Source organism: Maudiozyma barnettii (genome assembly GCF_903064755.1).
Source record: "Maudiozyma barnettii strain CLIB 1767 genome assembly, contig: KABA2_01, whole genome shotgun sequence".
In the NCBI taxonomy this organism is placed as follows: domain Eukaryota; kingdom Fungi; phylum Ascomycota; class Saccharomycetes; order Saccharomycetales; family Saccharomycetaceae; genus Maudiozyma; species Maudiozyma barnettii.
In genome coordinates, this window is record NW_024545238.1 from 840,122 (window position 1) to 863,640 (window position 23,519).

Here is a 23,519-nt window from a genome sequence, read left to right on the forward strand (position 1 = left end):
TCATTTCATCAAACCTTATATTCCGTATATCACTCATTATTCATAATAAGCATTGTTCATTTCTCATTTTCCCCCTTTTAGAATTTTCATTCTCACTCACAAAACTCTTGTGTCATTTTTCATTTCTATGTTCAATTAGTCAATTGCATTATACTACTATTATATTGAAATTGTATAATAGTAAACTGTTCTTATATATTAAATATATACACATACATCACAAATTTTTATGACAATTATCATTCTTTTTAAAATTTTTACGCTTTATCTCTTTTTTTGTTTAATTGGAAGAAATACAAGATTATTTTTCATAGTAAAAAAGAATATAAAGGACTGATCAGCGGCTAATTATTTCTATACAATTTCGTTAAGGTTTATTCTTGAAAAGAAACAAAACCATAAACAAGTGTATAGCTACAATGGATACACAACCATCAGATACTAGTTTTGAAGAAGGAATCCTGTTTACTCTTGATGTTCGAGGGAAGAAACTCGGTTGTTCTCTTTTGGATTGCACTGACAAAATTTTAAAAGTGTTGGATCATGATTACCAACTTTCTGTAGCAGGTAATTATATAGAACAAGCAACTGGAGGTATCTCAAATTATAGGTTTGTTGATGAAATAAATAACCTTGTGGAGTCGTTTTTTATTCAGCATAGGCCTACAACCTGTATTATATCTAGTAGAGTGAATCCCGATAATCTGGAGTTTATTGAAAGAGAGTGTCAGAAGTTTAATTGCAAGTTGGAGTTACAACCGAACGAAAATTTTAATATAAAACAAAGCTTGAATTTTGGAGGTTTGAATCTAAATGCAGATGGCGGTTCTCTGTTAAAATTGTTACAAAACAGTGATGAAACTTTAATAGTAACCATATCAACAGTGAATGCCATTTTAAATTATTTATTAAACAATTCTAATGATGAAGATAATATAAATTCATCACGAACTTGGATTAATACATCTAATATGATGCAAAATAATATGATTCAGTATGTAGAGGTCCTTTCTTTATGTGACAGAATGCTTTTAGATTCTGATACCATCGCTGCATTAAATATTATGCCTTCAACTAAATATGGTCAAGATAAAATGATAGAAAATGGAAGCTTCAGTATTTTCCAACTTTTTAATAGAACAAATTCAAGTTTAGCAACAACAATATTAAAAAATTGGTTGCTTTTCCCCTTAACTAAGATCAGCGATATAAAGGCAAGATCGGACATAGTAAAATTATTTCTCCAGCCAACCAACTCAATATTATATGAGGATTTAAAATTAAAGTTGAGAAAGAGTCATAATATGTACAGTGTGTTTAATGCACTTCAAGATGGTAATGCTTCTTATAGAACATGGGCATATTTATATGATTTTTTAACCAAAGGAATTGAAATATTCTATCTCCTCTCCACTTTTTCTTTAGAGAATATTGATTCGTCGAATGCTATATCCCAAATTTTACTCACAACAAATATTAAAGAGATAAGGACTATGAAACTTAAAATTGAATCTATCATCAATATTGAAGAAATGTTGGAAACAAAAAATATAGTCCTAATTCAAGGTCTCGATGTCAACCTTGATAAATATCACCAGGAGTTTCACGATATTGAATTAATATTAGAAGAGACTGCTTTCAAAGAAGAACAAAACGTAAAAAATTATCTCTCCGAAATATGTCACAAAAAAAGCGATATGTCAGGAAGACTGTTAAATATAATATACATTCCTCAGATGGGTTACCTGGCATCTATATCAAAAACTTTCCCTTTCCAAGATGTACTACCAACCAAATTTAAATGGAATTTCTCATTTGAAACATCTACAACGCTCTATTTTACAACACCCTTTACAACGGAATTGGATGAATCTTATGGAGATATTTACTCATTCATTTTAGATCTCAAAGTAGAAATTATTCACGAACTCCAGGACTTTGTTTTAGGTTATAAGAAAGAAGTATTATATTTTCACCGAAAGTTAGCAGAGCTGGATATTTTATCTTCGTTTGCAACAATTGCACAATTATTTTCCTATACGGAACCCTTACTGACAGAAGACAATTGTTGCATAAATATCACCCAAGGTAGACATCCACTATACGAATCAATAGTCCAAACATACATCCCAAATTCTCTAGAATTGATCGGAGGAAAATTTAAAAATATTCGTTGGCAAAATGACGGAAATCAAAGGATTATATTATTGACAGGTGCAAATGGGTCTGGGAAGACCGTATTCTTAACTCAAATAGGAATTATAGTCTATTTGGCTCAGATCGGTAGTTTTGTTCCTGCAAATCATGCCAATATTGGTATTACAGATAGAATATTTACCAGGATCAATTCTAAAGAGAGTTTGGTTGTCAATAGGAGTTCTTTCGAAAGTGACACAATGCAAATGAGCTCCTGCATGTCATTTTGTACTGAAAGATCGTTATTACTTGTTGATGAATTTGGGAAGGGAACCGATTCCATCGATGGGCCAGCTCTATTTGGTTCAATTATTAAATATTTTTCTGAAAGTAACACTTGTCCAAGGGTAGTTGCTTGTACTCATTTTTCAGAATTGTTTCAGAAGGACGTGCTGTCCACAGACATTCCTGGTATCCAATTTTTACAGACTGAAGTATTTATTAGTAATGAGATGCAAGACACAATTGATAAGGATTATGCATTTAGTCCACAGAGCAATAGCAACATATTTTTGTATAGTATAGTTTCTGGCCTATCTACAGACTCTCTTGGAATACTTTGTGCAAAAGTCTGTGGAATGAAAGAAACGATTATTAAGAGAGCCTCTGAACTGAGTAAAATTATGAAGAACGGTGAAAACATTACACAGCAATGCAGTAAACTATTAGATGAAGAAGTTAAGGCATTTGATAAAGATCAAACAATTATCAAAGAATTTCTTGCATGGGATTTAGACCTGGAGTTTACCACTTCCGAATACTACTTACAGAAAAAATTAAGTGCCATATTAAAGGGCCATAAAATTCAAAGAGATACCTTTCAGATACAGTAACCTAAATATTACAATAGTAGTAAACATGCATATTATTATTTTGAGTTATATGGTTTATATAGAGGGCATCAAATTGAGAAATAAAAAACAGGTCAGTCATATACTCGCTATCTCTATAAAATGTAATTATATCTAGTTCTTGAATTTGACAGACCTTATCAAATTCTTCTTAATACCAGTCTTTTCACCTTCATACACACCCGATTGACCACCAGAGTATACGGCACGCACGGACTTAAGTTTCTTTTTAGCTTGTTCGTACTTCTTTCTCTTCTTAACACGAGAGTTTCTGTTGTCCTTCTTTCTCTTTGGTGTAAGACCTTTATTCTTAAGAATTTGATAATTAATGGCACGTTTACCATTTTCTCCAACTGCTTCAATAGCTTCTGCCAATTTACCTTCCCTAGCTGCTATTACAGCAGTTTTATGAGCACCCTTACGATCACTCTTTCTCAGTTCTCTTTCTTTTTGGATTTGTTTGTAATAGTTGATCGTACTGTCATCATTAACAGATTTAGCAACGGCTTCTTCCTGAGAATCATAATCATTGTCATCCAGATTAGCACCATTTTTATCATTTAAACCACGTTTACGAGCCTCTTCCATAAGCCTTTGTTGTCTTTCGAATAATCTTTCCTTGTATGGAATATCTTCGTCACCACCTAATCTATCAGTTTTTTTGTTTGATTGTTGATCAATCTTGGAGGTATAGAAACGTAACGTCCTTCTACGATTCTTCTTCTCTTGGGCATCAACTTCATTCATTTCAGATTCTAAGAAATCATCTGCTTTTTCTTCACTTGTTTTATTTGAATTATTTTTATCCTTGGGAATACGAGATTGGATAACGTATTCTTCGAAATCGTCTAGATCAGCTTCATCCTCACTATCTTCATCGTTAGCACCGTCTTCAGAACCTGAAATAATACCGTGTTCAACATCATCTTGAGCGACTGGAATATTACTTAGCATATCTTGGTCTAGTTCTTCAATATTGTCATCATCTATGGATTTATAGTCTGAATCTACTTGTTCCGTTTGATCCAGATCATCACTATCCGGTAATTCATCTGCTTGTCTCCAAACTTCCTTTGATGTCAGGATAGCCTCCATTACAGGATGATCCCTCATTGATACGAAGTCTTCATTTGTTTTCAACTCATGGAATAAAACACCGAAATACGAAGCAATGGTTGCAAGATATGAGGACAATGCGAAGAATTTTAATTTGTTTGATTCTGAATTTTGTTCTGATTTCATGGTGCTCAATAAATCGGATAACAGTGTCAATTCTTTAGAAAGAGGAATATATTCAGGGAACATGGTTTTTATATATTCAGCTTTAGCCTCGGAATCCATAGAAGCTATATCCTTAGTAGATACATTATTGTTCGTCTGTTTTATAGAACTTTGAAATTCAGAAATATCAAATTCTTTAGCATCTTTTGTCCATTCTTCGTCCAATTCGTCGTCTAAATAATCATCCATATTAAGAGCTTGAAGATGTTTCTTTTGTTGACGAAGAGCTTCTTTTTCAATCTCTTTTGCATCCTCGTCATCCTCCATTTCGTCTGCACCATAGTATTCATTCTTAGTTGTACCCCATGCATGCTCATTATCTAGCATTGCTGTTGCTTCATCTTCAACATTAGGTTCAGAAACATCCAGTTTTCTACCAAAAACTTGTCTATATGCCTTCTCACCATCCAGCTCTTCTTCTTCTTCTTCTTCTTCTTCTTCTTCTTCTTCTTCATCGTCGTTAGAGTCATCGGTCATAGACATAACTTCCTCTTCATCATCTTCTGCATCATCATCACTTGCACCATATCTTCTTCTATTCTTCAAAGAGGAGTTATCCAAAAGAACTTGTTCTTTCTTAGCAGCAAAGTCGTCGACTTCATTTAAACCGTACTCATCGGTATCTCTAGATGACATATCTTGGGAATTATAAACTTGTCGTGAGTTCTGCTAGACGTAATCACTGTATTGTCTACGATTTCTCCTTATGTCTCAATATATAACTAATTATAACAATTATAACGAAAATGAGATGAGATGAGATGAGCTTATATTCTTTTCACTGTTACCGTTTCTTAACTGCATCGATAATTTTTGGTTAATAAATTTCAGTGCTGACCAGAGAATAAATTTTTCATCGGAGCGGGAACAAACGAAAAATTTTCGGTTTGAGATCAATCCTGTGCCGTTCATTTTTTTGTAAATTTCTTATTATGGGAAGGAACCAATATGGGAAATCAATAACAGATGAGAAAGATCAACCTCATCTTAAAAGTTGATGAGGTTGATGATGATTATTATAATGGGAATATGAAAGACGCTTGGAATCGTTGAATTCGTAAGGAGGTGAGTGTGTTAAGGATACAGATAGATAAGGCAGTACAAGGAGAAATATGAGTTCAGGTCGTTTACCATCATTGAGAGATTCTGCTGGAGGGAAGAGTGGTTTAAAGTTCAAGCCAAAAGCTGTTGCCAGAAGATCGAAAGAAGAAAGAGACGCATCGGCATTAAAGATTCAGAAGGATGAGGATTTGAAATCTAAGGTGGACCAAAAGAAATCTAAGAAACCAATGCCGATGGGTCAAAAGAATAGAGTCCCTAGGTATCTGAACAATACACATGTGATCTCAACTGGCCCATTGGCAGCTGGTAATTTCACTGACGGTGGTAGAACTGATACGAGACGTGGGATAGTTAAAGTAGAAGGTGGTGATAAATCGTTGGTGAGAAAGGGGTTGCAAAGCATAGAGAACCATACTGGTGATTCAGATGATGATTATGATTCAGATACAAAAGAAAAATTAAATATTATTGAAAATGGTGAATCTGAAGATAATGTCAACCAAGCTAAATTTAATATGGGTAGAGAATATACTACTGCCAATTTTAAACAAGATGATAGTGATATTGAAGAAGAAGAACTGGATATGGAAGACGATGCAGTTCAAAGAAGAAGAATAGAAGAATTATTCCCCGTGAGACCGCTTCGTATCAGACATGAAGATGTTGATGTAGTAGAACAAAAGATTGATGAATCTATAACTGAAAGTACCACACGTGAACCTACACCTGCTGTAGGTATTTTGAAGTCAGAAGAATCTGCGTCTCTACATGATGTTTTGAAAAATAAAGAAGTAGAATTGCAAAATGAATTAGAGAACCTACAAATTGATCCAGATTCACATGCCATTGATGAAGAAGAAATTAAACATGAACAAGCTATGTTAATAAAGGATCATATCAGTATATTAAAGAAACTGGATAAGCTAAGTAAAAAGAATGATAGATTTTTGCTATTTCAAATGCCTTATAAATTACCAACGTTCAACGAAGTTACAACAAAGAAAGAAGATGCAGATGTTACTATGGATGTTGATCCTGCAAATAATGAGAGTGTATCTGAAAAGATAACAGAAGAAAACGTAGAAGCAAATAAAAAACCAAAGAAGAAGACTAAAAAGACAACTAAAAAGAAAGATCATGTTCCACAGGAAGAATTGACAGGTAATGTTGGTGCGATCAGAATTCATAAATCTGGTAAAATATCCATTAGAATTGGTAATGCCATTATGGAAACCAGTAAGGCTTCGGAAGCTACTTTCTTACAAGATGTCATTGCATTAAATGAAGATCCAGATGCACCGGGTGTTGAATTGCTCGGAAGGGTAGAAGGGAAGGTCATGGTAACCCCTTCGTTTGACGTATGAAAATAAGAACAGAATATACATAACGACATATCTATGCAGAACTATATGTAATAAAGCACGCATTTCTATTGTACATTATTTTAATATACAACACATATAAAGTTATGTTATCCAATATTTCCAGAAATAAAGCGTACCTCGACCTCGACCTCGTCCGTCACTCTTCATCTTCATATACTGCATATTTTGTCTTTGTACAATAAGTTCATTTTATTCCTTTATGTATTTGTTTGTCACCGCAACAAAATCATTAAAGTTGTCCATTGTGCGCTTAAACATGAGGAGTTTTCATCGAAGGAAACCTTAAGGGGACCGCATCTTGAATGCACATATAGTATATAGATATACAAGATTTGGTAGTATCGAAGAGATGTTGACACAACTATCGTATATCTGATCACATAGAGAATATAGGTATTATATATTATATTAGATCATAAGAAATATATATATGAATATATAATAATGAGTCAAAATGAAAATTATAATTCACAAACTCCAGGACAGAATGCCTTTCTATCTAGAATATTTGGATTACAATCTGGCGATGTTACACACTCTATACAAGATGAAGAAATGAACATGTATCCTTTGACTGGAGACATACCCATTGGTAGTACAAGTAGTGGTAGGCCTCATTTAAGTGACGAAGAACAACGAATTCCTGAATCTGACCAGGAATCAAGTTCACAGGATGAAGATAATGCCAAGTATGAATCATCTTCAATAGCAGAACCTACCGATATGAGTGATGTGAATTTAGCCTCTTCATATTTACCAAATCATGATAATATAAATGCTAGTACGAGGGTTGAATCGATACAGAAGATAGGGCAACTATCTTCGGATGAGGAAGTATCTGAAAACTCAAGAGCGTTTGATAATGAGAGTGCAGACGAGGATATGCCCTTATTCAATATACCAAAAGATGAACAATCTAATAAGAAAATTTCTCAATTAGAAGATAATAAAGATCAGAACACTTTGGATACTTTGAATACTAATCACACATCAGTTAACGACACAAATAAAGGTATTCCATTCTCTTATAAGGTGTCGTCCAAATCTGATAAACGAAGTAGGTTCAAGCCTAGTATCTTTCAAATGAAATCCAAAAAGAATGGTGTTAATATGATGAAAAGTTTTTTGGTAGATGATAATGATAGAAAAAAAAGAAATACAACTAGAAGGCCTACAATATTTCCAAACATATCCATGTTAAACAAAAAAAGTCTTTATAGAGTAGATAATCTAAGTCCCACAGAAGCAGCTCTTTGGAAATGGGCTAATGTTGAAAACTTAGATGTTTTCCTACAGGACGTCTATAATTATTACTTAGAAAATGGATTTACTTGTATATTTCTTCAAAAAATATTGAATTTGTTAACTCTTTTATTTGTGGTGTGGGTGTCCACATACCTTGGTTATTGTATTGATTATAATGGGTTGTCTGGTTCACAGAAGCTTAGTGACGTTATTGTATCGCAGTGCTACAAAACACGAATTACTGGGTTTGTAAAGTTTCTTTTATGGATATTTTATGGGTTTGTTGTTCTAAAAGTATTCCAATTATACTTTGATTTTAAGAAACTGAAAGAAATGCGTAATTTTTACACATATCTATTAGATATATCTGATGATGAGTTGCAAACAATTCCATGGCAGAGTGTTATAAAACAATTAGTATTCCTTAAAGATCAAAATGCATTAACGGCAAATGTCGTAGAAGTAAAGGCAAAGAACAGGATTGATGCACACGAAGTAGCTAATAGAATAATGAGGAAAGAAAATTACTTAATTGCTTTATTTAACAGCGATGTACTGAATTTTTCTTTACCGTATCTTCCATTTGATACAGGTGCTTTAACAAAGACCTTGGAATGGAATATCAATCTTTGTGTGATTGGGTTTGCATTTAATGATGCTGGATTCATTAAGCAAGGTTTCCTCAAGCCTTCGCAGAGAGATTATATGGTAGAAGAATTACAAAAGAGGTTTATGCTTGCAGGGTTCTTGAATATCTTACTTTCACCCTTTTTGGTGGCATATTTCGTCCTGCTGTATTTCTTTAGGTACTTCAACGAATATAAAAACTCACCTGGTTCCATGGGGACCCGCCAATATACGCCAATGGCTGAATGGAAATTCAGAGAGTATAATGAATTGTATCATCTCTTTAAGAAAAGGCTGGGCTTGAGTAGGAAATTAAGTAACAAATACGTCGAACAATTTCCTAGAGAAAAGACTAACATAATTATGAAATTCATAGCATTTATTTCTGGTTCCTTTGCCGCAATACTGGCTTTATTGACTATATTTGATTCCGAAAACTTTCTAAATTTTGAAATTACTAAGGATAGAACTGTAATTTTCTATATAACCATTCTTGGTACTATATGGTCAGTTTCAAATAGCGCCGTATCGAACGAATACAACGTATTTGATCCTGAGGAAACATTAATGGAGTTAGCTCAATATACACATTATAATCCTGATGATTGGAAAGACAGATATCATACCGAGTATGTGAAACAAGAGTTTTGCAATCTCTATTCTTTGCGGATTCTGATTTTATTAGGAGAATTGACAAGTATGATATTGACACCCTTTATTCTTTGGTTTGCATTACCACAATCAGCAGAAAAAATTGTGGATTTTTTTAGGGAATCATCAGTTTATATTGATGGTTTAGGTTATGTTAGCAAATATGCAATGTTTGGAGTCCAGGGTCGAGATAATATTGACTTTCAAACGAAAAGCACTAAATTTAAAGGACAAAACTTGGGAAAAGGTGATATTTCAAATTCTTTGCATTCACTTTCTGATGAAGATGAAGTTAATGCACCTGCACTCAATAAAATGATGCAATCTTACATGTATTTTATCGACGATTACGAAAATGTAGAAAACATTACTGGTAAATACCAGCTTCCGAACAAAAGGGTGGGAAAGAATATTCCAAAGAATATTCCAAATGACGATTATTCTTGGAAGAAGCAATTCAAACCTGGACAAAATCCAGAATTATTTACCATAAGTAGAAACACACATCCATTGGGCACGCAGCAATCACGTAAATTTGCTAAAATGAGGGATAATTCAGACACAATTGACTCGACTCTGGATTCTTTCATAATACCTGGGAATCCAAATGATCAAAATAATAATGTAGAAATGGATAAATCAACTGGAGTTTTCAAATTGGTAAAAGATTATTACAAGAAGTCGGATATTGGAAGATAATTCGAGATGGAAGAGATTTTCTCTGTACCATCCAGGATTTTTGCTATAGCTTCATTCCAACAAATTGCTATGAAGAAACTCATAAAATACAAATATATATATATCATTTTCTGCTAAATAAAACTAAAATATTTTAAAGTAAATTCATTACACCGGAAAAATTGTGGTATTTGTTCATATCGTTTATCAAAAATTTGTTAATGAGGATGTTCCAATGTTAAATTTGAAATCTAATCAATCTTATTATGCATTCAACATGTACGATTCTATTCTTTAAAAATTGCTATTTTGTTTATATTAAATAAAGTACAAAAATCTATGTGTGAATGAATGTTTATTAAATGCATATGATGGATCATCCTATTTTTTACCAGAGCGTAGCTTTCTCTCTCTTTCGTATTTGTTCTTTTCGGCACCCTCTTCGGTACTAATAGTATTGTAAATATGGGCCATCTTTGCGTGGTACTGTTCCGCATCCTTCTTCTTTTCATCAATTCTTTGTCTTGCCTCGAACCTAGTATCCTTACGTAGTTCCTTCATAGTAAACTTACGCTCCTTCTTTAGTTGAGCTTTCATCTTATTAATCTCGTTTCTTCTCACATCTGGATCATAAGATTTCTTATTAGGGTTGAAGTTTTCTTCAAATTTAGGTGCATGTGATGGGATAGCCATTGGTTTATGATTTTGCATTGTAAGTGGTACATGCTCATTGAATTTCATCAATCTCTCGATTTTCTCTATCAATTGAGATGTTATATTCAGACTCGGGAACCTTGTTAAAAGACTTTGTAGAACATTTTTAATCGGTATACAAATCTCAGGGAATGCAGATAGCTCTTTCCAGATAGTTGAAATTGCAGTTTCTAAGGAATTTAGCAAATTCAATATTAATGTTTTTTGAAATTTTGTATCTTTAGTATCATTGCCATGAGAGATAATGTGTAGTTTTAAGATATGTTTGTCATCTTTGGAAAATGTCAACCCATTTTCTATTTTCATCGTTTTCGAATCCAGACAGGCTGACAAAGATTTCTCGAAGAAGTATAATAGTTCAGGTACAAAACGTTTAGAAATTCTTTGATATTTCAAAGATATTTGAGCAAGAATAGCACCATAAGCTACTTTATCAACAGTGTTGTACTTCATTTGCTCTAGGATTTCGCTAATAAGTAAAGCACTTGGAGTTGCAACTAAATGATACATATCCGAAGTTGAAAATATCGTACCAGTTATTATGAAAAAGATCAAGTCACTATTAGATAAACCTGCAAAATGATGTAGTTTAAATCTTTCTTGAATTTCAATTAAGATATTTCTAGCTTCTTCGGAGAGACTTTGGTTGTATTTTTCAGATAAAGTTTTTAAGATTGCAACCAACGAATTAGTGACAGCTTCAAAATCCTTGATAAAAGAAGAATAGTCCTGTCCAGCGATAAACATTATGTGTCTCAGCAAAATTCCGGTCAGTTTACCAAGTCTTTCTTTATTACCTTCAGCTAGTTTTGGTTGATACAATTTGATTATTTTCTTAATTACAATAGGATGTTCCTTGAAGGAGTATGATTCCAACACGTTTAATAATTCGTCATGTGTTGTTGGACAATTGAAGGATTGAACTTTTTTTGTAATTCTATCATTTTCATCTGCATCAGTTTCATTCTTATCAGTATCAAAATTAACATCATCATCTGAATTAGCTAGTTCATCTTCCATATTTTCATTTTCATCGTCATTTGACCAGAAACCATCATCTAAATCCTCGACACCGTGTTCTTCACCATCTTCATTTTCAACCATACCTTTCATACGGTCCAATCTTTGTTGTTCTAATTTCTTCTTTTTCTCCTCTGCCTCATTCTTCAATTCTTCTTCTGTCTTAGTTCTATCTGAAGGTACTGCTCTTTGATCAGAATTCAATTCTCTAAACTTAGTATCATATTCTATATCAATATTACTCTTTGGTTGAATAGACTTTGGCTTGGTTTGAGTAGGCATTAAGGCTGACATAATGTCATCGAAATTCTCATCTAAGTCATCAATCTTGTCCTCTAAAGCAGCTTGAGTTTTTTGTCTCTCTTGTTTGTAATGCTTAGACTTGGCGATAACTTCCTTCATGACTTCAGTTTTGGTCTTCTTTCTAGCAGGTCCTGATTGACCTAACGCACTGCCATCGGCCGAATCATCATATAAACCAGCTCTTTTGTTTAATGGAAGGCCATTATCTTCATCCAAAAAGCCAGTCTCAGTAGCCAATGCAACACCACCATGGGTCAACGTGATATCGAAAGGATTTATGTCATCATCATCACCATAGACGTTCTCATCATCTTCTAAATTATATAAATTTTGTTTTTTCTTAGACTGGCTTTGTCTTTCTCTAGTGAAACGTTCCAACATCTTTTCTTCTTCGGTCAGATTCTTATCTCTTTCACCAAAACGTCTATCCACTAAACCACCACGTTTATTTTGAATTAATTTTCTTGCTTCATACGATTGTTTTCTTTGTTCCTCACCAATCTGTTTAGAAATACCTGGTTTCCCAACAGCCACTCTATTAGAAGTATTATTCTTATCTTTGGATTTCTCATTTCTTTTATCTCTGGTAGCCTTAACCTCAAATGGGTTAAATTGTTCTCTGATCTTGTTGATAACTCTGACTTTCTCCTCACGGTCATATTCTGTAGCCTTTCTTTTAGTATTCTTTTTATTCTTTTTAATATTAGCTTGACCTGTTAGGCCATGCTCTTTTAAAGTAGCTTTCAGTTTCTTCAGTTGTGAACCAGCCATCGTAAATATACTGTACTGAAAGTAGTCTTTATTTTATTTATATCTATATATAATTTTAAAAGATCAAGAACTAGAGATGCAACAAATTATATAACGATAATTAGTATTTAAACCAAATCATATTTGATAATGTTACGACAAGTTGCTATTCAAAGTTCGTTCCAAGCTCAATAGATGAGATGAGATGAGATGCCGTTCTGGGTTCACAGAAATTACTTTAAAATTTTTCAACTTTGAGAAAAAGAGGGCTACAAACTAGGGCATCTCGTCTAAGATGATAATATGGCAAGGAAAACTCAAGCGGATTAGGGTTTATCAAAAATGAATTGCCAGAGACCGAGAGAGTGATACTTGAATTATACCATAAAGGCTTTCTTTGGGTGGCAAAATTTAGGAAACTGATATAAGTTATAAAGGAAAACATTAGTGAATTATCTAGTTTATAGGTTTAAAAACAACAACGAAGTCGTTATATTTGCTGATCTACACAGACGTGCACTTTAATAGAGCAAAAAGTTATTTTTACGATTACTATGTCAAGAGACGCACCAGCTAAAGCAGAGAAGGATTACTCTGAGATTTTGAAACAAGAGTTTCCTAAGATTGACTCTCTTGCTTTGAATGATTATGTTGCTGCATTAGAACAGTTATCTGTATGGGAAAAGAAAGTTAGGCAAGCTGCAGATTTATCCTCTTCAAAGGAAGTTCTAGCGAAGATTGTTGATGTGTTAGCCACCAAGGGAAGATGGGATGAATTAGATGAACAATTGGTCCTTTTATCTAAGAAACATGGTCAATTGAAACTTTCTATTCAATATATGGTTCAAAAGATTATGGAATATCTAAAATCTGACACTAAAATGGAATTAGATATAAGAATTAAAGCAATTGAGACTATAAGAACCGTCACCGAAAATAAAATTTTTGTAGAAGTAGAGAGAGCTAGAGTCACAAAGGAATTGTGTCAAATAAAAGTAGATCAAAAGAAATTAAAGGAAGCTTGTGAAATCCTGTGTGAATTACAAGTTGAAACTTACGGTTCAATGGATATGTATGAGAAGATAGAATTTATATTGGAACAAATGGAATTATGTATATTGACTAATGATTTCTCTCAAGCAACCGTCTTATCGAGAAAGATATTAAAGAAGACTTTGAATAATCCAAAATACGAAACTTTGAAATTATCATACTATGAATTGTTGATTAAGATTGGTTTACATAAGAAAGAATATTTAGACATTGCCCAATATTATCAAGAGGTTTATAATACTAATTCTGTGCAAAAGGAAGAATCTAAATGGAAGTATGCTTTAGCTCATATCATTTATTTCTTAGTTTTAGCACCATATGGTAATCTACAAAATGATCTAGTTCATAAAATACAACAGGATAATAATTTAAAGAAATTAGAAGCCCAAGAGTCTCTAATCCAATTGTTTACTACACAAGAGTTGATGAGATGGCCGATAGTGAAAAAGACATATGAGCCTGTTCTAACTAAGGACGATGTGGTATTCACAGAGGAACATCCTGACCACTGGGAAGAATTACAGAAGAGAGTCATCGAACATAACTTGAGAGTTATATCGGAATACTACTCTAGAATTACACTTGCTAGATTAAATGAATTATTAGATTTATCTGAGTCACAAACTGAGACCTATATTAGTAATCTTGTTAATCAAGGTATCATATACGCTAAAGTGAATAGGCCTGCTAAGATTGTTAATTTCCAAAGACCAAAAGAGTCCAGCGAATTATTAAACGACTGGTCTAGAAATATCGATGAATTACTTGAGAATATTGAAACTATTGGTCATTTAATAACCAAAGAAGAAATTATGCACGGTCTAAAGGCTAAATAAATAAAGAATTTAGGTATGTCTGTATGTATATATTAAAGTATTTTTTATTGTCATGTATAAGTAGCTCTCGGTTATTGTTGTTGTACTACATTCTCATAAAGAGGATAAACTTTTGTAATTTACTTTACTAACGAAATATCTAAGAATAACTGCAATAGGGAATTTAGAAGTGTTTTTTCACTCATTCACAACTTCTATTGAGGTGTTTATTAAAACATTGGGAGTTTAAAGTAGTTGCATTGCTCATCCTTCCTTGTTTTTGTTTTCTTTATTTATAACCTCTGGTTTTTTGCTTTTCTAGTTTGTTGCACGGAGATACACTGCCAAAAAATTATCTTCGTTAATGAAATCATTATATCCTATTTTAGCTTGTCTTTTCTATTTTGGCATGAAACTAAACTGTAAGCATTCTGACGTCGCATGATAAACAGATAAAGTTTAACTCAAAGGGTTCTCGACGTCCAAATAAACGTACAACTGAAACACTTTTCAAAGTTTTATAAATCACTAAGTTCATTTCTGGGACATTTAATTCTTGGACTATCCAGACTAGTCATACAGCATTGCTCCCTGAAAGCTTGCTCTTACATCTTTCCCTTATTTATTCGTTGTTAGAGTTTTTTTTACAAAATTGCACTACTCTTTTCATTATCCCATATAGTTAAATACATATTCGTTTAAAACCAAGCTGGAATGATTTTAGATCCTGCTACTCCTAAAGTAAACGAATATTCAAATGAGGAGAGCGCAGAGTTTTGGAAGTGCATGGATGAGATTCTTCAATTGGATAATGAGAAATATAATGCTGATAGACCAGCAGTCATTAATTCGAACTTAGTGAAATACTTAAAATTTGCTACAGATTCTTATAAAGAATACATTAATACAGATAGAGACCTTTATAGAATGGCATTAACGCTAGTGGAGTCTCTCGTATTTTCTGATAATATAAAATTTTGTTTAAGCAAACTGTTATCATTATTAAACATCGATCTCCTAGATATGAGTATGAAATTTTTCATATCTTACATATTATTATTTGAAGCAAAAAGAAATCTGTATTCTTTAGACATGATGATAGAATATCAAGGGTTTGCTGTCTTTTACAATACTCTTTACACACAATTTGCTTATTTAGAAAAGTATAGTTTAGAGAATAGCTATCCACGTCATAAAGATAATAAAGAAGGAGAATTGACCGATTTAGATTTCAAAATTATTGATGAGATGAAACAAATATCCACAGTTTTGATGGATTTATTGTATCAAATCTTTAAATATTGTAAAAGTACAATATCAGATATTCAAATAGTGGACGATTTCTTCGTTCATTTTCTAATGCATTCTGTAAGATCAGATACAACATCGGATTTATTCAGTACTTCCGAATTTAAAGTACTGTTAGCATTAAATGAGCAATATATTATGTTTGCAAAGGACTATAAGATTGAAAATAAAGTTTTTAAATACGTTCTGAATGAATCGGTATCCAAATCTTTCGTTGAGTTGTTATTACTGAAATTTAATAGATCATCAGACTCATCTTTACAAATAATGATGTGTAAAATCATATATTTGGTCCTTACTACTACAAAGGATAATATTGCAATGAATTTTTTCTACATGAATGATTTAAATGTATTCGTTGATGTTTTACTTAGAGAATTACAAAATATATCAGAAAATCAAGAAAGTTTACGAAATACTTTTCTACGTGTGCTGCTTCCACTTATCAAAAATACAGAATTATCAAAGACGCACTATAGGAAGGATGATTTAACTGAATTATTACAATATCTTTCGAATTATGACAGTTTTTGTACTAGTGACGATATCAGTGACGAACAAAAAATTACTGTGAAATTAGTATTTAAGATATTAAATGAAGTTGAGTGGTTACAACCTTTACCTCAAAGTGATAGTGACCCTAGTGTCACCAGTAGGTCATCTAGTATTAGTATCAATGGTATGACATTTATCAACAATAACGAAAGAGAAAAGGGATTATATAACGTTTCAACAAATGATAGTATCATATCTATTGAATCTTTAGGTAAAAGAAAATCGAGGCCTCCACCTCCATTACCTCCGACAAGGAAGAGCGTGGCACCAAATCGTGCTAATGTTAATGATTATCTGATGGGTATTCGTTCTGTAGAATGAATTTAATGTTGATGTTTTAATGAATAATATATATGGATTTAATTTAATTGTCTCGAAAGCACATTTTCAAAAATTATATACACAAGCTTAAAAGCAATTATATAAATTAATAAATGAAAAGTAATCATTTCTGGTAAATTAAACTTCTTCTACCAACGTAACATTGCATGGTGAACAAGAATTTTGTAATATAAGTGCTAATATCTAGTAATAAAATTCTCATTTGCACCTTCCGTAGAAGGCTTTAATGGCCAATTTTTAAAACCGTTTTTGAGAGGTTTCTTTATTAAGGAATCAGTTAGATTTTTATTATCTGGCCAAACAATATCATCTTCTTTAATATTTGCTGACTGGAGGATTTTTTTCATTCTATCACAATCTCCATTCACTTTTGCCACTAAATATGATAGGCCATAACACCCTAACATATTTAATGAATTTATCCTTGTCATTGGAGAATCATAATATATAGAATATTGGAATAAGCATCTTGGATCATTTTTCGCATATGCATAGCTTTCTAGTTCTTTTGACTTTGACTTTGACCCACACAATAGATACAAAAAGGATAACTTTTCTAAATCTCCTTGCCTCCTCAAACATGTTTCCGTGAGCTCAGTATTCCCTTGTATTATTGCATGGCTCGTTAATTTCGACCATAATTCTTTTTTATCCAATGTCACAGCCATATCATGTGCTACTTGAAGATTGTTCGATTTTAGTGCCAAATTGAATTTTAAGTCGCTATCATCGGTAAAATTGATGGCTACGTTAGAGAATCCAGCTTCACTGGTATCTGCCACGATTTTTTTGCCCACCAACCTAGAATTTTCTGCAGTATCCATAATACAGGCGATATCATTATTATATAGGGATTTTTTGTAGTAACATTCTGTTAAATCAATCTCAATTTCACTGAAAAAATCTGTTCCATCCATATATAAAACATTATTACCATTTACTTCTATGACGTAGAATGTACCATTTATGGTTTTAATGATACCAGTTTCGGCATTCAATAACATGAACAATAAATGCGATTGTGTTGAAAATACTAAAATATTATCTTCGTTCCATGCAAAGCTTTTTATTTTGGTCTTTACTTCAGTTGATGAGATTAATTTAAGATTGGTGTCAAAGATTGAAATGCTGTATTTATTTCGAATAGCAAAGTATTTATTATTCTTCGATAATATTACTTCTTTTGCACATTCGAGATCCAAATTCATTTTTATTTGTTTGGATGTCAGGTTATAGAGACAGATACCTGAATCATAGAGTAAAAATAAATCCCTATTGAAAACAAATATATTTTTGAGAGTGTCATCCCCATTTACTTTAATTAGTGCTAACTGCTTATCGTGGATGGAGTAAAGATATATTTGGTTCTTAATCTCATCATAAACAACATAACTATCGTTATTAACAAATTTTGCCATTGTCCCAGTTCCAGAAATAATTATATTTGGTTCAATTCCACTATACGTATTTTCTGGCAACCTTATCTTAAAGTATATGTTTTTAGTATTATTAACTAAAATTGTATGGTGTAAAGTATTGTATGATATACCGTTAAATGATGATCCTTCCTCACATAACGATTTTAATGATGCATACGGTAATGTCATACCATATGTTGCACCATACTTTCCAGCCCGAAATTCAACCTGTTTTGATGAATTTAGTAGAAGGATTTTCTCTTGATCGATAGAGAAAACTTTTCTATCTTTATTAATCTTAAAAATTACTACACCAGAATCAGTAGTAGCACTTAATAAATTGCGGTTTAAAATTGTTGAAAGATGCCAGAACCTTTTATTGTTCTTACCATACTTCTTAATTGTGTTATGTGTAGTTAAACTAAATACTAGAAATGATCTGTCCTTACTTGTTGATATTATGTACTTTTCTAAAGGGTGGAACACCACTGAAGTTACTGGTCCAGTGTGGCCCGTATATCTATTTGCTAAAGATATTTTAGTGCTGGTGTACTTCCATGTTAAAACCTCATTGTCATCGCTGCATGTCACGATTAAATTTTGGCTAGGATGAAAACTTGCCCAATTAACACATTTTTTATGTTCATCCATTGTAAATTTTGGAGGTATATCACTAAATATATTTTCTTTCAGAATATTCTTAACAGGTACTGTAAGGTTTCCCTGATGATTATTGTAAAACGGATTAGATTGTTGTTTTTGTAATTTTGAAATATCCCAAACACAAGCAGTGCTGTCCAATGAGGCAGATACGACAAGATAATCCCTTGGATGAAAGTTTGCACACATAACATAATCAGAATGTCCGAGTAGGCAAGCTATCTCTTTTCTACTTTGCCAATTCCATATTCGTATACTTTGGTCATCTGAAGCTGAGATGAGCCATGGCTCCTTTGGGTGAAAGAACACAGTTCTAACAGCATCTAAATGTCCTCTTAATATGTATATGGGCTTGGGTTTATTAAGAGACCAAATTTTTACAGTTGAGTCATCGCCTGATGATGCAAATATTTCCTTTGTTGGATGGAAATCAACACTTCTTACTGGACCGTTATGATCAGTAAACGTTTGAAGAAGTACGGACATTCTGTAATCCCATAATTCAATGATCCCATTCGTCAGACATATCAGAACGCATGTCCTATTATGGTGCATTGCAGAAGCTAAAACATTTTCCTTATTCAAATGAAACTTTGTATAAATCTTCATTCTTATGCTTATTCATCTAAGGAAAAGTTAAAGCAATTATCATCAATTAAAGTCGTTAAACATATGGTAGATACAGTTTTTAATAGTTTGTTGCGTTTAAATTGAGTTGTAATGTAAATAGAAATCATTTATGTATATATGTTTTTTAACTATCTTCCAATGACCTATGCATCTAAACATTCACGATTTTATAAAGCGAACGATTGACCTGCACATGATTAAGAATACCTTAAAAAACATTTTCGTCGTTAATAACTAAATAGATTGTGGCCTTAATACACAGATATAACAAAGTAAACATAAGCCTCGTTTTAGATGATTACAGAGTAAAAACGACATTGTTTATTAGTTCAATGTAAACTAATCTTATACACAAGAATTTGAGAAGAAAAAAAAATTTAAAAAATATCACTTCATAATTTTACTGTTATAATTGAACCTGGAAATTAATAATAACGCACACTTTTAAGTATTGAGCATTACTTCCAGTACACTCAGAATATTAGTTTAATAATAAGTATGTTTTATTCAGGAATGTAAAAGTCATGTATCAATTGACAATTCTACATGTCTCTTCATCGAAATTAATTAAGCCGTTTGCCTCTTTTAATTTTCCTTGTAACATCACTAATAAAAAATATAAATTGGACAAGACAGGTGTCTCGACACCATTCTTCTTGGCAATACCGATTGGGTTACCTAAGATAACTTCAAGTTCCATCAATTGGCCCTTTTCACGATCAACACACATAGAAGGTTTGAATAAAAGGTTCCTACTGATATTAGTGAAAATATCAATGTAGGCTTCGTCTAAGATAATACCTTCACTGGCTGCAATCTTTATAATTTCATTCATTGCTGGCCTGAAGATTTCAAACTCAGTACTCTTCCCATCTACACCGAATTGTAAAGCACGAGGAACGTCTAACCCAATCAAAGCTGTAGTAGTGTTTATTGCAGCATTATACAACAATTTGTTCCATCTTGAGTGGCGTACTCGTGGATCAAACTCTCCAGCATTCTGACCTTCATTGACATACATATCAACAAACTGTTTAGCGGCTTCTTTAGCCCTATTGTCATCTGGTTGGAACGCACCTACAAATATTTTTTCAGTACCAATTTGATGAATAGTACCGGTAGCTATTTTTGTAGAGCCTACGATCTCAATACCTGATAGAATTGTATAATTGTATTCTTTTTGATCAAATATCTCTAGGATCGATTTTTCGATATCAATACCATTTTGAACTAACAAGATGTTAGATTGACGAGTGACATCGATGGAATGATTGTTCAAAAGTAAAGGTTTAACAATATTTTCCACTCTAGAGTGCACAGGCCCATCTGGAATATTCTTAGTGGCAATCAAAATATAGTCGAAGAATTTTCCATCTGAAGCAGCATCCTCAGTCGTCTTAAAGATATGATGAGGTCTCCAGGAATCCAATTTCCCATAATTGCAAGAGTCGATCTGGTACCCTTTTTCTTGAACATGATTGAAGTCTGATCTTACCACCAGAGAGACATCAGTCTTACCCTTAGTGCATAAAGATAATGCGCAGATGACACCGACACCACCAGCACCCACTACAATAACATTTGGAACATATTCACTAGCCATAACTTATTTATTTTTTAAGTAGACGTCTCTTTATCTATATGTATAATATCAAATATTTTTAATTCTTGCAAAACAAACTTTTCGTATAGTTACTTTCAATTGGGAGATAATTGGGTTAAACAATCTACCAAAAAAATATCATATTTCTAAAAATGATTACTCCAATGACAGATGGGTTGCTTCAACTCTGATTGCTTATCATTGAAGTCCCTTGCATCCTATCGATAGGATGAGTAATCCTTATCAAAAGGACTTGTTCTCAGTTCCACATCACATTGCACGGCACACACACACACACACTCGCTCTCTGTGTTTTCTGTATGAGAGAGAAAAAAAGTTTTCCAGCGCACGATTCTCTCTTTATTTTTTGTAAATTTAGCGATTGAAACTGAAAGAAAGAGAGAAAGAGTGGCAACATCAATTGCAAACATCATCATCATCATCGTTATTTGGTATAAGAGACAAAGTCGAGATACTACTGTTAAACCAGGATTACAAATTGGTTTAGTGCTATTCGAAGAATTTGAAGTGAAGTAATTTTTGATAACCGCAGGAAGTTACACCACACGTTAGCTAACCAGCCAATCTTTTTTAACAAAGAATTTTAATTTTAATATTAATTCTAGAAATATGTCACAGGTAGCTGCCGCCAGGCCATCGAATGCCACATTTAAGAATAAAGAGAAACCACAAGAAGTTCGTAGAGCTAATATTATTGCTGCTCGAGCTGTGGCGGATGCAATCCGTACCTCTTTGGGTCCTAAAGGGATGGATAAAATGATCAAGACATCTCGTGGTGAAGTTATCATTTCCAATGATGGTCACACTATTTTAAGACAAATGGCTATTCTTCATCCCGTAGCTAAAATGTTAGTAGAAGTATCTGCTGCACAGGATGCAGAGGCAGGTGATGGTACTACATCTGTTGTTATTTTAACAGGTGCTTTATTAGGTGCCGCAGACAGATTATTAAACAAAGGGATTCATCCAACAATTATTGCAGAATCGTTTCAAAGAGCAGCAAAGAGATCTGTAGAAATTTTACTTGAGATGTGTCATAAGATTTCTTTGAATGATAGAGAAGATTTGATACGTGCTACTACTACATCCTTAAGTTCTAAGATTGTATCTCAATATTCTTCATTTTTAGCACCTTTAACGGTTGAGGCTGTTTTGAAAGTAGCAAATGAGGACTCTACAAATGTCGATCTATCAGATATTCGTCTAATTAAAAAAGTCGGTGGTACAATTGAAGATACAGAGATGATTGATGGTGTTGTATTGACCCAAAATGTCATTAAGTCTGCAGGTGGTCCAAGTAGAAAAGAAAAGGCCAAGATTGGTTTAATTCAATTCCAAATTTCCCCACCAAAACCTGATACAGAAAATAATATTGTAGTTAACGATTATAGACAAATGGATAAGATTTTAAAGGAGGAAAGAGCTTATTTATTAAATATCTGTAAGAAAATTAAAAAAGCCAAGTGTAATGTTCTATTGATACAGAAATCTATTTTGAGAGATGCGGTTAATGAATTGGCTTTACATTTCTTGGCTAAATTAGGTATCGTTGTCGTAAAAGATATCGAAAGAGAAGAAATTGAATTTATATCCAAGAGTCTCGGTTGCAAACCTATCTCTGACCTCGAATTATTCACAGAAGATAGATTAGGTTCTGCAGATTTAATTGAAGAAATCGACAGTGATGGTTCTAAGATTGTTAAGATCACTGGTATTAAAAACCCAGAGGCTAAACCAACTATCTCTGTTATTATCCGTGGTGCAAACAATATGATCTTGGATGAAACCGAACGTTCCCTACATGATGCTCTTTGCGTTGTTCGTTGTTTATTCAAGGAAAAGGGTTTGATTGGTGGTGGTGGTGCCCCAGAGATCGAAATTGCTCGTAGATTAACTAGAGAAGCCCGTGAATTAGAAGGTGTGGAATCCTTTGTTTGGACCGAATTTGCAGAGGCTTTAGAGGTCATTCCAACTACTCTGGCAGAAAATGCAGGTTTGAATAGTATTAAAGTGGTTACTGAGTTGCGTACCAGACATGAAAACGGTGAAATAAACGATGGTATCTCTGTGAGAAGATCAGGTACTACAAACACATATGAAGAACATATCTTACAACCGGTACTAGTCAGTACAAGTGCCATCACTTTAGCATCTGAATGTGTGAAATCCATTCTTCGTATTGACGACATTACATTCAGTCGTTAGAACAATATAAACATTTTTGGGGACACATTGATGTATATTATTTCTTTAAGTAAAGTTTTGTCTATATATATATGTATAGAATCTTTTAAAGCATTCAAAAATAAAGATGGGTGATTATATGTGCATGATCGGAAACCTATTGTAGT

General features: G+C 32.9%; 10 protein-coding genes across 10 annotated transcripts; 6 read left to right on the forward strand and 4 right to left on the reverse strand.

Moving 5' to 3' along the window:
- Positions 1-419: 419 nt before the first annotated feature.
- On the forward strand, positions 420-3,029 carry MSH5 (MutS family protein MSH5; the record flags this gene model as incomplete). The annotated part of the gene is made up of 1 exon (XM_041548304.1): positions 420-3,029. One exon carries the CDS (start codon positions 420-422, stop codon positions 3,027-3,029), a length of 2,610 nt encoding a protein of 869 aa, XP_041404238.1.
- Positions 3,030-3,161: 132 nt separating this feature from the next.
- SAS10 (rRNA-processing protein SAS10) lies at positions 3,162-4,964 on the reverse strand (the record flags this gene model as incomplete). Its single annotated transcript, XM_041548305.1, has 1 exon — positions 3,162-4,964. The coding sequence occupies one exon, from the start codon at positions 4,962-4,964 to the stop codon at positions 3,162-3,164; it is 1,803 nt and encodes a 600-aa protein (XP_041404239.1).
- A 476-nt stretch (positions 4,965-5,440) lies between these two features.
- RPC53 (DNA-directed RNA polymerase III subunit C53) lies at positions 5,441-6,754 on the forward strand (the record flags this gene model as incomplete). Its single annotated transcript, XM_041548306.1, has 1 exon — positions 5,441-6,754. One exon carries the CDS (start codon positions 5,441-5,443, stop codon positions 6,752-6,754), a length of 1,314 nt encoding a protein of 437 aa, XP_041404240.1.
- Positions 6,755-7,219: 465 nt separating this feature from the next.
- Positions 7,220-9,997, forward strand: ATG9 (autophagy protein ATG9; the record flags this gene model as incomplete). The annotated part of the gene is made up of 1 exon (XM_041548307.1): positions 7,220-9,997. One exon carries the CDS (start codon positions 7,220-7,222, stop codon positions 9,995-9,997), a length of 2,778 nt encoding a protein of 925 aa, XP_041404241.1.
- Positions 9,998-10,357: 360 nt separating this feature from the next.
- NOP14 (snoRNA-binding rRNA-processing protein NOP14) lies at positions 10,358-12,784 on the reverse strand (the record flags this gene model as incomplete). The annotated part of the gene is made up of 1 exon (XM_041548308.1): positions 10,358-12,784. The coding sequence occupies one exon, from the start codon at positions 12,782-12,784 to the stop codon at positions 10,358-10,360; it is 2,427 nt and encodes an 808-aa protein (XP_041404242.1).
- Positions 12,785-13,317: 533 nt separating this feature from the next.
- Positions 13,318-14,652, forward strand: RPN5 (proteasome regulatory particle lid subunit RPN5; the record flags this gene model as incomplete). Its single annotated transcript, XM_041548309.1, has 1 exon — positions 13,318-14,652. One exon carries the CDS (start codon positions 13,318-13,320, stop codon positions 14,650-14,652), a length of 1,335 nt encoding a protein of 444 aa, XP_041404243.1.
- A 693-nt stretch (positions 14,653-15,345) lies between these two features.
- Positions 15,346-16,815, forward strand: LDB17 (Ldb17p; the record flags this gene model as incomplete). Its single annotated transcript, XM_041548310.1, has 1 exon — positions 15,346-16,815. One exon carries the CDS (start codon positions 15,346-15,348, stop codon positions 16,813-16,815), a length of 1,470 nt encoding a protein of 489 aa, XP_041404244.1.
- Positions 16,816-17,012: 197 nt separating this feature from the next.
- On the reverse strand, positions 17,013-19,523 carry COP1 (coatomer subunit alpha; the record flags this gene model as incomplete). The annotated part of the gene is made up of 1 exon (XM_041548311.1): positions 17,013-19,523. The coding sequence occupies one exon, from the start codon at positions 19,521-19,523 to the stop codon at positions 17,013-17,015; it is 2,511 nt and encodes an 836-aa protein (XP_041404245.1).
- A 550-nt stretch (positions 19,524-20,073) lies between these two features.
- KABA2_01S08426 (uncharacterized protein) lies at positions 20,074-21,147 on the reverse strand (the record flags this gene model as incomplete). The annotated part of the gene is made up of 1 exon (XM_041548312.1): positions 20,074-21,147. The coding sequence occupies one exon, from the start codon at positions 21,145-21,147 to the stop codon at positions 20,074-20,076; it is 1,074 nt and encodes a 357-aa protein (XP_041404246.1).
- A 630-nt stretch (positions 21,148-21,777) lies between these two features.
- On the forward strand, positions 21,778-23,373 carry CCT4 (chaperonin-containing T-complex subunit CCT4; the record flags this gene model as incomplete). Its single annotated transcript, XM_041548313.1, has 1 exon — positions 21,778-23,373. The coding sequence occupies one exon, from the start codon at positions 21,778-21,780 to the stop codon at positions 23,371-23,373; it is 1,596 nt and encodes a 531-aa protein (XP_041404247.1).
- Positions 23,374-23,519: the final 146 nt, after the last annotated feature.